This window comes from Blennius ocellaris, assembly GCF_963422515.1.
Source record: "Blennius ocellaris genome assembly, chromosome: 16".
NCBI lineage: Eukaryota > Metazoa > Chordata > Actinopteri > Blenniiformes > Blenniidae > Blennius > Blennius ocellaris.
In genome coordinates this window covers 14,332,805-14,346,800 of record NC_137665.1, presented here as the reverse complement: position 1 = coordinate 14,346,800, position 13,996 = coordinate 14,332,805, and the positions used below count along the sequence as shown (strand labels likewise).

Here is a 13,996-nt window from a genome sequence, read left to right as displayed (position 1 = left end):
TGTATGGGTGTCGTGTGTGTTTAGAGCGTCACAGATTGTGTTAGACTATTATAACCTGTGGTGTTAGTGTGGCATGAACTTGTTACAGCTTCCATAACTTTCACCTGAAAGTCAAATATCCTTCACTTGTTCTGAGTGGTAAACGTCTCTGAGACTTATGATGTACTCAAAGTTCATGATAACCATCCCAGAGAAGATGAGCATGAAGAAATCGTTCACTCACTCTTCACAGTTCAATATCTTTATTGACTCCATGTAAACGTGATATAAAAAGGCACAACCTGTAAACATCTCAGTCAAAATGCTCTGTAATGAAACTGAAAGAGGAATTGTAACAGCAAGTATTGTTTTTCACAACACAAATGAGAGCACAAGACAACAGAAGTGAAAGTCACACACGCTGCCGCCGAGAAAAGATGAGAGTCACGGGCTGGACCGGGTCTCCAGCACTCCGTCTCTGATCCTCCACCTCCAGCTGGGACTGAAGTCCGGAGCGGAGACGCAGCAGAGCTCCAGGCCGGAATCCTGCACCTCGTCGTCGTGTGCCACGTGCTGGCCGTGCGCCGTCTGCAGCGTGAACACTCTCTCTGAGATCTGAACGGGAGAAGAACACGTGAGCTTTGATCTTTGATCAGATGTGAGTGAGTGTGACGCTGCTGGTCTTCACCTGATCACTGATTCCTGTGGCGATGTGGCCCACCTTCACCCGGCGCGCCTCTCTGATGCGAATGCTCCTCCGGCTGAAGTCTCTGATGCAGACATCGACACCTGAGCCGTGGAGCAGACATGTCAGACATGGACGCTTTGGGAATATGGCAGGCAGCTCCGTGTGTTGTAATGTTTCACATCGCACCTTCAAAACAGCAGGGTGGAGGTACTTGTGCGTCACCCAGCAGATCCATGCTGAACACCGGCACGTCGGGTTGACTGTTGGTGGAGAAAACGCCGGAGCTCAAGTCGTCTCTGAGACTCATCGACCAGCGGCCAGAGTCCTGAGGGTAGTGAGGAAACCAAACAACAGACTGGTTAACACATGAGGCCAACTTTTATTGCGACACGTGTTCAGTACAATCACATAAGTCCTTCTAACGGTACCTTTTTGTCCCACGGCTCCCAGTTGGAATACGGATCACTGCTGAGACAGGACAGGAGCTGCTCCTGCATCTCAGCTGAATGAAGCTGTGACAGGCTGCTCAGATAGAAATCTGCAAAAAATAAAAAAATAAGAGCAGTGAGCATGACCCAAAACACAAATGAGGTTCACTCCACATGAACAAAGTAGAAAAAAAAACAACTCACCTCGTTCCAATTTGCGCAGCTCGAGTTCAGGCACCGTGCTGACTTTGTTGCTCCTCTTGCAGTTTGGCTCAGAGATCAGCGTCTGTGGGCCGAGAGGCGTGTTTTGCTTCGCCCCCGAGTCTTCCTCGCGGTCCGGCATCTTTATTGCTACCCCTGCTGTTGTCGCTTTCTCCACAGACTCCAGATGTTCATCCTGGAAGTCGTTGTGAAGGAGCTGCAGGCAGTCTGGTGGCTGGTTGGGTGTGTAGAGGGGCTCTGTGTAGGGACCCCTCACGGGGCTGGTGAGTCCTCCCACTGCACATCAAATACATCACACCACATTATCTCATGTGCTCCAACCACGAGAGGCATGTTGGTATCTAATAAGTCTAATCACAATAACAGAGAGCATCGGGGGGAGCGCAGCAAGGGAAACTGTAGAATCCTTTCTGACTCTGAACAGATTCAGATTATAAGTGTAACAAAGACCAACTCAAATAATCAAATAAGTCACAGGTACGACATTTGCTGATTGTTTGTAAAGAAGTAAAAGACATTAATTTCAAATGAGAGGAATTTCACTGTTTAGAGAACCCAACAGCCATTAACCACATCTCATAATGTGAAAAACATCAGGAGAATTTTTACTTGGTGTGAGAAAAAGCACATGTGGTGTGAGAATTGGGGCGCTGCCATGTGGTTTCAACTCTGAGAGGAGAGGGCTCACACTTTGAAAACCTCTAAAGGCAACTAAAACCATGGAATTACATAGAAAACCCTTTTGTTGTCGAAACGGAGTATTTCGGATCCAGATATGTGTTATTTAAAAACTGCAAAGATCAGTGCAACACAGCTTCACCTTCTCTTAAAGCTCTGTCCGTTTTCTCTTTGAGAGCAGATGCTGAGGATCTTTTGACTGGATCTTTCTGGAGTCCTGCCTTGACGACTTCCACTGTGAGGGGACTGCAGTCGGGGGGGATCTCTCTCAGAGGCGGCGGCTCGTTGGCGATCTGCAACCATCAGACAGAGCAGATCCAGTCACACTCTGCTGAGAATCCTTTGAAAGGTAAAACGCATGTCGCGGAGCTGTGTGAGGAGCACCTTCAGGTAAAGTCTGCAGGTGTAGTATCTGGTCCAGGGTTGACACCCATTGAGCATGTGCAGTAACATACAGCAGCTGCTCCACACATCTGCTTTGGCTCCGCGGGGCTCCCCTTTTACAATCTCGGGGGCCATGTGGGTCTCCGTGCCCTTCAGATCTGTGTTGAAAACAGTGATATGAGACACGGAAGTGGGAAAACAATCCCTTTTCTTACATGAATCGATGAAGTAACTGTTCACCTTTGGACCGACTGAGACTCTGCCCCTGATTGTCGAGCCTCTCCGCGTGCCCAAAGTCACACAGGAAGGTGTCTCGGCCGTCCTCCGACAGCAGCACGTTGTCAGCTGTGGGGGGAAAAAAACCCCAAAACAAAACACAGGCAGGGTCAGTCATCCTCCGCCTCAACCTGTGCTCTTGATGGCACTTGGGTCATTTCCACGACTGTGCCGTGCAGTTTGCGGATGACATGATTACACAACGGGGCAGCTGCATGGACGTGAAATGGCCTAAACACAAAGGAGCCAAATGAAAAGGGGAAATATGAAGTCACAGGAGGACAGCTGCTGCACAAAACACTGCAATGTGGAAACTGGGAAATAACGGTGAGCAGACAAAGACATTTGGTGCTCATTTTCCAGACACCAGGTGGCGCTTGAGTCACACTACAGCAACAAGGGGAAAAAAAAAAAAAAAGTTTTCCCCAACAAGCCAGCTTCTCTTTTCTCAACCTCCTCTAACTCAGTTCCTCTTTAGTTTTTCACTTTCCTTCTTTTTCCAACACTTTTTTTTTCATCTTCTGCCCTTTGTGTGCTCCTATTTTTCTTCTCCCTCTCTCTCTCTCTCACTATCTACTTCCTGCTCTCCTCCCCATTCCCTCCCCTCCCCCCTCGCTCTCCTGACTGGCCGCACATGCGCCGTCTCTAAAGAGCGGCGGTGAGTCACACTGTGGGAAATTCCCAGCCCGTCTTGTGGCAATCCGGTTTCAAAACACAGGTGCCTGAAGATCAATTGTAGCCCGTATCTAGAACGCCTCCGTTCCACATAACAGCTGCGCCGAGACTCGAAATTCTTAGTTAGTTCGAGCGAGTAAGAAACCGGACTACCCTCTCATCCTGTTTATGTTCCACACAGGTGATCAAAACGAGTGAAAGTCGACCTGACACATTTCCTTTCACCGTTCTGACTAAGCTGCTACTCTTTCTACTCGTCTCGCCGTCACATTTACTAAAAACAACAATGAATGAAAACTTCCTGCGTTAAGGAGATACGAGATTCTTTATTTTCTATTCCATGCACATCATTGGGGGAAAAAAAAGAAGTGTAATGGCCCTTTATTGTGCAAGTGACCATATTTGGTAGCTTGCATGTTTCTTCCTGTTTCTTCCAACCGAACGCTGATAGACTGAGAATTATTAAAAGGTTGTGTCAAACGTTGAGGTCGGTTCTGCTTTATATTAACTACAAATGCATCACATTCAAACAGACTGTTAATGATGAGACCATGTAACCAGATACACTGTAAACATAAACCCAGTCCACTTGAGAGTTTTTAGTCAGTCTACTTCATATAGTCAATCATATAAAGGTGCTTTTTTTTTTTTTTTTTTTGCCAACACCACATTATGTATTTAAGATAGTAGAACTCAAAGATGTGTAGGAGAGTTCCAGATTAAGGGTGTTTAACCTTCAGGAGTTCACATGCGTTTTACAGACGTGATCAACATTCACATTTCACAATGATTTAAATAAACGGCTGTTTAACGTACCTTTAATATCGAGATGTGCCACTTTTTTCCTCACCAAGTACTCCAGCGCGGTGGAGACTTGAGAGTGGTAGTGGAGGCTTAAATCCTTGGGCAGCCGGCCACGCTTCACTATCAGCTGACCCAGGGACTCTGCAATAACAGATAAGGTCAGAGGAGGACAAAAAGCGAGGCACTGGTGATTCTTACAGATAAAAGGTGTGTGGCTGAAATGTTGTGCGAAGTTTTCTGATAAAGGGATCAAGTGTGAAGTCTTTGTGACCATCGAGGCAACACTCCAGGACGACCTTGAGGGTAGACCGACGTCCCAGAATCACCCACTTCACTGTTATCTCACCTATTGCACATGTGTTTGCACACGGAAAGCTGAGATTTGTGGGATTACAAAAGACCAAAAACAGTCTGGAGTGTGTCTTTTTTAATGAAAAGAGCTTTTTTTTTCTTCTTCTTCTTCTTCTTCTTTTTTTTAAAGGGTGCAATGAAAATCAGATGTGTTTTGTTGGTTCTTAGTGGCAACGGTAACAACTAAATATGCTACATGTGAAAGAAAGAGAAGAGATGAGATGAAATCACGTTTCTTTACCAGATTTCTGGTCCATCAAGAGATAAATGCTGGGCCCCTCCCTGACCACTCCTAAGAGTTTCACCACTCGAGGAGATTTGAAGGTACTCCACGCACCCACCTCCTCACTGCTGAACTTCTTCAGGTCAATCTGTGAGAAGACAATGAGGGCAAAAAAAAAAGAGAAGCTTTTAAAGTTTCTTACTCAGCAGTGGGCCACCAAACAGAAGCAATATGTCTTCATTACCTTTTTGACGGCGAATTTAAATCCTGTGTTGACATCTTGAGCACTGTGTACTTCACCAAACGAACCTTGCTTAATAAAGTGTGAGAGCACGTACTCCCTCCCTTCCCTGTATTCACAGTCCATAGGCTGAATTTTCTGTCAGGAGAAGAGCGGCGGAACGTTTGGTTGAAGCACATTTTACAGTGAGAAAGCAGATGAAAGTAAGGTTAAAAAAAAAAAAAGGGTACCTCATCGTGAAAGATTATTCCCTCGTTGCCTCTGGAGTCAGCTTTGCAGAACTCATCCTCGTCCTCCCTCGCGTCCCTCTCCACATCCTTGAAGAAAGGCCCGGCGTAGCACGGGTCCCCCTGACTGACGCTGCCCCGGAGGCCTGCGAGAGCCAGCGAGCAGTCTCCCACACTGCCGAGGGAGTCCGAGCTGCTGCTCTGCTCGTACGACGGGAGGCCGGGGTGGAGGCTCGCCACCTGACGGGGCCAGTTGAGAGGAGAGCAGCTGGAGCCCGTGCAGGTGTAGATCTGTCGGCGGTACAGAGGAGGCCGCCGGTCCTGATCCTCCAAGCTTTCAATGCTGCTGCAGCAGGACGTGCTGAGGTCGCTTCTCCCTCCGAGCGACGTCTCGTCCTGCAAAGACAAAAAAAAAGAAGAAATATTATGCTTTCTTTCTCAGGTTAACTTGTTTCAGAGTCAAGCATTCAAGGTCACGAGAGACCGCGCTGTCTGAAATCAGAGTTTCACTTTGACAAGTGAAATCTCACAGCTCACAGCAGCCGACGCTAGGTAAAAGACCCTCGGCCCTCACCAGGAACTGGACCAGAGACCTCCCGCTCTCCTGTTCGGGGACTCCGGAGGACGTGTTGTGTCTCTGCCGCTGTGTCTCCAGCTTCTTCTTCCCTTTACGCCTCTGTCTCCTCCGAGTCTTCTTCCTCGGGGTGACGGGCTCTGGGACGCCGCTCGGCTGCTGGACGCAGGCTGTCGTCGGGCACGCCACGTTGTTTTGCTCAGAGGAAATACTGGAACAGAAAGAGTCCAAATACAGGGATTTACAAAATTTAAGCCAAGCTATGTTTTCACTGCTAGCCCATTGAGCTAGCAAGCAGAGGGATTTTACACACTGAAGCAGATGATTGCATTTTAAATGGATTGTATCACTGAATCGTCCCAACAGTTAAGCATGAACATAAAATGCTGGCGAGATTGTAAAGTCATGCCATACCTGCTCGTGAAGCAATTAGGAGACGGGACAAAGCTTCGTTCAGAACAGGAGGGACTAAACTCTTGGGAGTCCTGGGTTTCACCTACAGGAAAGAGTTCAAATGTATTCAAGCACAACTATTCCGTGTCTTATAATATTAAATGTAATGAACCAAGTGACATATTTACATTCTGCCTGGGCGATGATGGTCGAGGTCTTAAAGGGCATTTCTCCCACTTGCTCTGCTGTCCCGCGCGTCAGGAGTTTGTTAAGTTTCGCCCATTTATGCATGTAGCCCATTTTGCGGTCCTTTCCTTCCTCCTCCTCCTCCTCTGTCTCCTGCTCCGTGCCGCAGCACGACGGGTACGAGCCCTTCAGCTCGGCTTTGGGCGAACCGGAGAACGGCGCCGTGGAGTTGAAAATCCTCTGACTCACCGCCATTTTGTCTACTGGATCTGGAAAGGAAGAGCATCATATTAAATGGAAGGGTCAGATACTAGGTGTGATATAATCCCTTTGTTAAATAACGTTCCCACATCATATGACAGAAGAGATTAAAATCCATATAGTTTGACTTCATTTCAATATATAAAACCATTTCAGCTGAAGGTCTATTTTTTCCGTTTAGTTCCTCGTACTTTTCTACTGTAGTCATGCTTGGTTATACCAGTACCAGGATTAACCAGTTCATGTTATTACTGTGCGCCCTCATTGTAACCTATCAAAGCAGACAAGCTCAAAATCGTGACCCAACCCAACACACACACACACACACACACACACACACATGCATTTGGTGCAATGACTTCTAATTTGCTCCTCTAGGGCTTGTTTGAAGTTGAACCCAGTAAACTGTGCCACGGTACACCCAAGGGCATGACTATCACTTAATCGTCGAGCTGAACTGAAACTTTGAAAGTTTGCGGTGGGCAGATGAGACAGGAAATCCAACCATGGCCTTGTTTTGACAGATGCAACTGAGTCGTTGAATCTGTAGCGGAAGTAAACGAGGCAAAGTGCGGTCCAACTGAATTTCCACCAAAGATTGGCCACATCGATATGTTGGGTTTTCCACCTGTGGCCCTGAATGGCCGCCACAAAACCAACGTATATAGACACAAAGCCCATCTCAGCACTGCTCATGCAGCTCGGAGGAGATCAGTTACAGCTTGTTGCATCAGATAGTAAATCACACCTGAATGCAGCTTATCAAAAGAAAAGAGTCCTGAAATCTTAAATGAAACAATAGGACAGATGCTAAAGACACTAATCTTATAAATGCAAAGAAAGCAAAGAAACTGACATCAAATCATGAATGGTTTAGAAATTAAAGTTAATTATGGATATCCTCCATGTTTGCTAAAGAACGATCGCTAAAGAGACAAATGCAGTGTAATACACACAACCACGAAAAAGACAGTGTGTGTGTGTGTGTGTGTGTGTGTGTGTGTGTGTGTGTGTGTGTGTGTGTGTGTGTGTGTGTGTGTGTGTGTGTGTGTGTGTGTGTGTGTGTGTGCGTGTGTGTGTGCGTGTGCGCGTGCGTGTTTGAGTAGCATGTACACGTACCACTGGATGCCAATCTGAACCGCTCTCTCTCGCTGCGTGCGTCGCCTTTGAATAACCTGACATCTACACATTTTAGGAGCTCTGTTTGCCGACCTCGTCCGTCACGTCGGGTTCCTCGGCGGCGTCTCGGCTCGCTCCCCGCCGCTCTGCTGGCTGTACGCTGGCTCTCTGCCAGCTCGGGGGAGGAGCCGGCTGATGGTGACTTATCGGAAATGCTTCTACACTTCCCCATATTCAGCCCTCCCTCACTCACTCTCTCCCTGCACTGCCTCGCTCACTCTTATCACCAACTGCTGCAGATTAAAGGATAACCTGTTTGATTGTGGGCCTGATGTTTAACTGTGGATTACAAACACACCAGCTCTTTGCTCCAAACACCTTCGACATCTCGAACAGGCTTTGCATTTACAAATAATAATGGAAGGCATCAACAAAGCACAACGTGGGTGGAATGCATACAGTTGTGAATGCATGTACAGTAATGTACACATTAGTTTGATGACTTTCTCATCTCCACACCGAGTGTTGGAGTTTTGTGACCTTTTGGATGAGCTGATATTAATGTGTTATGTTTTAAAGCCAGCCGATCTTTGCACGCACGTAGGCAATCTCTACTATATGTTTAATCCTTCAAACGTCAACAGACAATAACTGACAACTGCTCCTCTGTAAATATTTGTCAAGAGTGGATCAACAGTGTGCACTCACAAGTGATTAACCAAATGTTTTCCATTGCTGATTGAAAATCTGACCGCGATTTTGACAGATGAACGAGGGCGGAGCTGCATCCCGGTGGTGATTTAATAGGTTGGATAGAGATTAAAGAAAGCTAAGTATTAATTCAAGTTGATCTTGCGATAAATAACATTGTCCTGTTGTCACCCTGCGTGATCGTTGATATCCATCAGCATGAGGTGAATAGTGTGTCGACGATAAACATGCCAGCATATTTCTAGGTTTTCTCGGTAAAAGCACAATGAGATGACCGTGCTGTAATTGGCTGCGAGTGGGAAGAAATAGGCCAAACCAGAGAAAACCCACACATACAGTGAGAACATACAAACCCCACACAGAAAGGCCTCAAACCCATGAACTCCTCCCCGCGAGGGGAGAGTGTTAACCAATACACCACAGTGAACTCTGCACAATAACTTTCTCATACGAAACCTACAACAGAACGCAGAAAGGTCTGAATATCATTTCAGAGGCTTTGTCATGCACGACATACGCGAGAAGCCATAAATGAAAGGCATAAAGTGATTTGGCACTTCACGCTGAGTGATAACCAAACCGCTTGTCATGACAACAATGTCATCAAACAACCCTTCGCTTTGTGAACACTGTCATATGTAGCAGATGTTGCCTTTTGATGCTCTGTTAGTCAAAGAGTTCACATGTTACAAATGTTTTTTTTCTTTTTTCTTTTTTTTAATAAGGTCAAATAATCCGACAGTCAAAAGTTTCTCAAATATTAAAAAAGATGCTGAGGTCAGTCATCCTCAATGCGAAATGCATCCTCAACAGATAAACAACATCAAGTAAAGAAAATAAGTCACTGTTTCAATCAAATAAAGCAGAAGAAAGCCTGCAGTCTTTTTTTCATTAAAGGATATTTAGTACATCTGAAACCAATTCGGATACACACGAGACACTTTGTAAGTTGTTGCAAACAATGTTGGAGGACTCACCTCAGCTCTTCTCTGAATTCAGACTGTTTAAACAGAACAAGTCTTTTCATGTAAACCCAGACTGACTGTACGGCGTTGACACCAGGGGAAATCAGAGCGCACACTAGCCTCTTCTTGTTGAATGAGATTGTTCAACACTCCTCACTGTAAAATCCATTTTCAGACCGAGCAGGTAACACGTCGATCCCAACCCCTCTTGGGGGGAGTAGGGTTAGCCAACGCCTCTGTCGTCCAGGGTCAGGCTCTAATTAGCAGCTGTATAAAAAGTGTACGTGGTCATTCTCATTAAACGCCAATATAATACGTTGTTGTCAAGACGGAAAAAAATCTGTGGGGAAAAAAGAAACCAGGGCACTATCAAGGAGTGAACTGTTGAAAACTCTTCAAAAAGCCTCTGAAGTGGCATAAAGAAGTTTATACTGATGTGTGGAGCAGGAGGAGACTTTTCAACAAGTTACTGCTGGGTTGACGACTGGCTTTGGTTAACTCGCTGTGTCAGTAAAGCTGTCACAAAGTAACGGCAGGATTAAAAAAAATATATAATATGTATCATTTGTGTCATTACAGATATAAGCCTGAAACTGTGAATAACAACATTACAGCCTTAAAGGTTCAATCTATGGCTCCCATGCAAAACAAAACTCTACAGGCTGCGGCCATGTTGAGCCAACCTCAGCTGCACACTCACACGGATTAATGAAATTCCAAAGTATTTAGTAAGAACTGGGAAAAGGGACTCAACCTGGAGTGGGACACAGAAAACATACAGCCAATTTAAACTTCAGGGATCTGCTGCTTCTCAGGAAACGTTCCAGTCCCAACCTGGACAGCACATGGTCGGACTTCCTCAGAATCACCTTAAAAGCACAACTTCTCTGTGCGTCGTCTCACAACTTCCCTCTTTCCAGTTACTTCATCACTCCGGACGAATAAAACAAAGAAAGATGTCCTTGTATGCGTGCAGACGAGAGTCAAGGCTGAGAATCCTTTGGATTCACCTGATGACATTGTGGAGATTTGAAACCATGTCATGTTCCAGCACAATCATGGGTTAGGTCAGAAAATGTGTGAGATGTTATTATCCCGGTTTGCTCATGTTGTTGCCATTCACAGTTTTATGTTACTGTAAACAGGCACATGTTTTGAACAGTTGGTCAGACAAAAGACATTTAAAGACGTCACCTTGAAATGACTTCTGGTTACATGGAGCGGTGCCATAAGGGTCACTTCCTCGTGCAATATGTTGTTATAAACACATAACATGAACAGATTGTTTCAGTCAGCCATCACTTTGAGCCATTAACCAAAGCTCTGCTGTTGGTGCGCAGAAGACTCACGTTAAACCGCATTTCTACTGGACAGAGAAACAGTGAATTTCTGCAAATGAGTCATCTAAAAATTTGACAACCTTTTTACAGGAAGAGAAAAGCAAATTGATGTTGGCTGGCACACACAATGTTTAAGGTCAATTTTATGACAAAGATCAAGAGATATACCTAAATGGTCATCTATTGCATGGACTTTCCTGCAAAGATGAAGTCACAAAATGTTGATTAAACTGGTATCTGTCCCTCAGTGCTTTATATGAAGTGTCGTTACTCTCTGATATCCGTTCTGACAGATACTAGTCTGAGTGGGTAGATCAATGATAATTTCCCGAAAATTCAACTAAAGCAAACATCATTATAGTACGTGTGGATTGCTTAAAACCCAGGGTGCACTTCCTTCTGTGTTAAGAAGGAACACAATATAGAGAATGAAGCCTTATCTGCACTTCTTTGCCATTTAGTAAAGGGCACGAGGATAAGACATTTGCACCGTGGGGTTTTGTTTTAAACATGGATGCAGGCCAAGGCTGTAAATGCAGACCAGGCGTTTGAGTCAGGGCCATGCGAATTGTCCCTGGTTTGCGTTTGTGCTCGAAGAGGCAGCACACAACTTGGAGCTGACAAACAATGCAGGGTGCCCCCGGTGACTCATGTAAACAATCCAATCCTGTAGATGTCAGCTAACAGCGGCTTGGTGTTTCATATGTCAACCATGTGCACAACAAGTTAAATACATCGGACAACACATTAGTTACATCGTCGTGACTAACTAATAACTCCCATTTCTGTGAGTGCAGAATGTTTATTAAAGCTATTTGTACCTTGCACAGCATTGCATTTTGCAATTTCTAATTTATTAGAAGCGTGTAAGAGCTAAATAGATGTTTATTTGTGGGACTAAAACTGGTAAAAGCAGATTTTAATTGGAGACATCTGCTCCGCAGCGGCATGTAAGAGAAACGTTTTCACTGGAACAAATCTCACAGTCCTCTTCAAACTGAATGAGATGTGTTACAGTTTTGTCATAATTGTCGTTTTTTGTAGGGTTAAGCTGAGAGAACCGTTACTGCTCCTCAATGTACCAAAATCATAACTTCCTTCTCTGCAGAGTAAGCGCCATTTCACTCAAAACTTTGCCACAATAGTTGACGCTATTCGTCGACAAGTCCCACATTTGAAGCATTAAAACGTGTATTCCGAAGACCGAGGAAAACCCCGAAGTCCGCGAGAGTTTGTCCATTTTCTTTATTTATAAGGTAAAAAGGGTAAAATTCTCTCTTACCGTTCTTCCAGTCGGTAGGCGTCGGCCGATGGCGATCTTCACCTCTCTACCTCGATACCAACTTCCGGTTATTTTTCAGACTATTTCAAAATGTTCCGTTCCCGGTGACAATAAATGTAATTAGTATGGCCACAAAATCTAGATGCGTGCTCTACTTAATCAGAAAATCGAGTGTAGATATATTTTTAACAAAACGTCGTTGTGCTGCAGTAGGACATTATGCATGTAACCGGAAGTGACCATTTATTTTGGTAATTAAATGACCCGTCCTCATTACGTGCGCTCATTTTAAATCTGAACTAAAATTATCGTTTGTTGGTCAAAAAATGGTCGTAAATTTCATTCAGTGCAAAAAAAAAAAAAAAAAAAAAAAAAAAAAAAAAAATCAACGTTCAAATAAAGTGTTTTATGTAATGTTTTATATTCCTTGTCTGATAAACGTAGGATAATTTTACCAATATTTCATTGTACTTTCCATATCCTTGGACAATCACAGCTATTCTGGGGTTACTCTGCACTCTTTCAGGGGTATATTGTATTATATATTGCACATTTCTGGGGTATATTGTAGTAGTTATTTCACCTTTCAGTTTTTTAACTCCTATTTCAAAATCTTGTTGATACTTTTAGCCACTTTCCAGCTTTTCTTTCTATTTAGCATTATATACTTAATTCCAACCAATCAATAGTTTGTTACTTCCAATTTACTTACGTTCCAATTTATGCTGTATTGACATTTCTTTGCCACTAGATAGAGCCATAGTCTTTTGGCCAAAGGCAACCATCCATGCCTCAGTCGTACAGACCACATTAGTCGAGTCTGTTTACATGCAATATTAGATACAGCCTGATATTCTGTCCCAGTTAATGACCTGTTTAATGTAATTCAGTGTAATTACTTGGACTACTAAACATCAGTGTCTTTCATGCTCAATGATTTTCTAAACATCTCAATCAGTCCTTGAGTTTAATACCGCCCATGCTGATACTCTGTAATTAGGAGGAATTATATGACCAAAAGTTTCCAGTACTGGGCAATCCAAGGTAGTGATCCTTCATACTAGAACAGCTTGATGTTATGCAATTTCGGTTGATGAATTTTACACAGATTTGCTCCTGAACTAGTGAAATCTCACTGTCATATATCTGCAGGCCAAAGAGGGTGACAGTTGTTTGAGTAAAGTCTTTGCTGCAGTTCAGTGTAAAATTCCCCGAAGCCTCCCTTGTAGTGAATTTTGTGAGAGATTCAACATAAATAAAGCAAAAAGGAGAATCGTTTTCCTCACAACACTTTTGTCAGGAGTACAAATATCAACCTTTGTTATTATTCCTGTTTGGATTTATCAACGGTTGTCATATAAACTGATTATGCAATATGGTCCTGTGGAAACAAACACTACAGGTGCTCCTCTCTTCAGGCTGTTTCCATATAAATAAACGAGGCCGCGAAAGGTCATAATGGCTTAATTCTTTTCTCATGTATGGCTATGCAACCATTGTTCCTTTTGTGGGAGATTTGTTTAATTTCAAACTGGAAATGAAGACATATTTCATATTTTGGAAGCATTTGAAACATGGTTCAATGAGAGATGGCTCTTTTTGCTCTTCAGCTCATTTGAACATTGATGGGAAATGATGTATTAACACAGATCTACATTATTACTTTTTTTGTTTTGATTGTTATGACTGATTGATATTTGCCTCAGTTCACACTAACAATTGCAAAATTGTGTAATAGTTTCATCATGCATACATCCATACCATCCATTGTTTGGACTGATCTCAGCTATGTGTGAATGCAGGATACACCCTGGACAGGTTATCCATCCATCACAGGATTAGCACAGAAAGAAAACAACAACACTTACACTCTTGCCTACAGGCGGTTTTAAAGTCACCAATTAGCTTCTATTGCTTGTTTTGAGACTTTAGGTGGAAATTGGGGGGGCTGCACAAAAGAGACAATCTCATTGTGAGCTGAGAGTGCTA

General features: G+C 44.0%; 1 protein-coding gene across 2 annotated transcripts; it reads right to left on the bottom strand.

Moving 5' to 3' along the window:
* Positions 1 to 233: 233 nt before the first annotated feature.
* On the bottom strand, positions 234 to 12,050 carry map3k14a (mitogen-activated protein kinase kinase kinase 14a). 2 transcript variants are annotated; one of them, XM_080512239.1, is made up of 16 exons: positions 12,008 to 12,050; positions 6,332 to 6,598; positions 6,165 to 6,246; positions 5,751 to 5,961; positions 5,180 to 5,572; positions 4,953 to 5,087; positions 4,727 to 4,856; positions 4,147 to 4,275; positions 2,620 to 2,724; positions 2,380 to 2,537; positions 2,138 to 2,288; positions 1,300 to 1,593; positions 1,096 to 1,205; positions 854 to 992; positions 668 to 768; positions 234 to 594 (listed from the first exon to the last, which is right to left on the bottom strand). In XM_080512239.1, exons 2-16 carry the CDS (start codon positions 6,582 to 6,584, stop codon positions 424 to 426), a joined length of 2,562 nt encoding a protein of 853 aa, XP_080368365.1. In that variant the 5' UTR covers positions 6,585 to 6,598; positions 12,008 to 12,050; the 3' UTR covers positions 234 to 423. The 2 variants fall into 2 exon arrangements, with proteins under 2 accessions (XP_080368365.1, XP_080368366.1); XM_080512240.1 differs by lacking the exon at positions 12,008 to 12,050 and adding an exon at positions 7,710 to 7,823.
* Between the last annotated feature and the right edge of the window lie 1,946 nt (positions 12,051 to 13,996).

Excerpts from the sequence above, each read along its gene's own strand:
- map3k14a (XM_080512239.1), bottom strand. The coding sequence starts at position 6,584 with ATGGCGGTGAGTCAGAGGATTTTCAACTCCACGGCGCCGTTCTCCGGT. Across the intron at positions 5,088-5,179 it reads GAATAATCTTTCACGATGAG|AAAATTCAGCCTATGGACTG; the intron begins GTACCCTTTTTT and ends TTCTCCTGACAG. Across the intron at positions 1,594-2,137 it reads GGACAGAGCTTTAAGAGAAG|TGGGAGGACTCACCAGCCCC; the intron begins GTGAAGCTGTGT and ends TTTGATGTGCAG.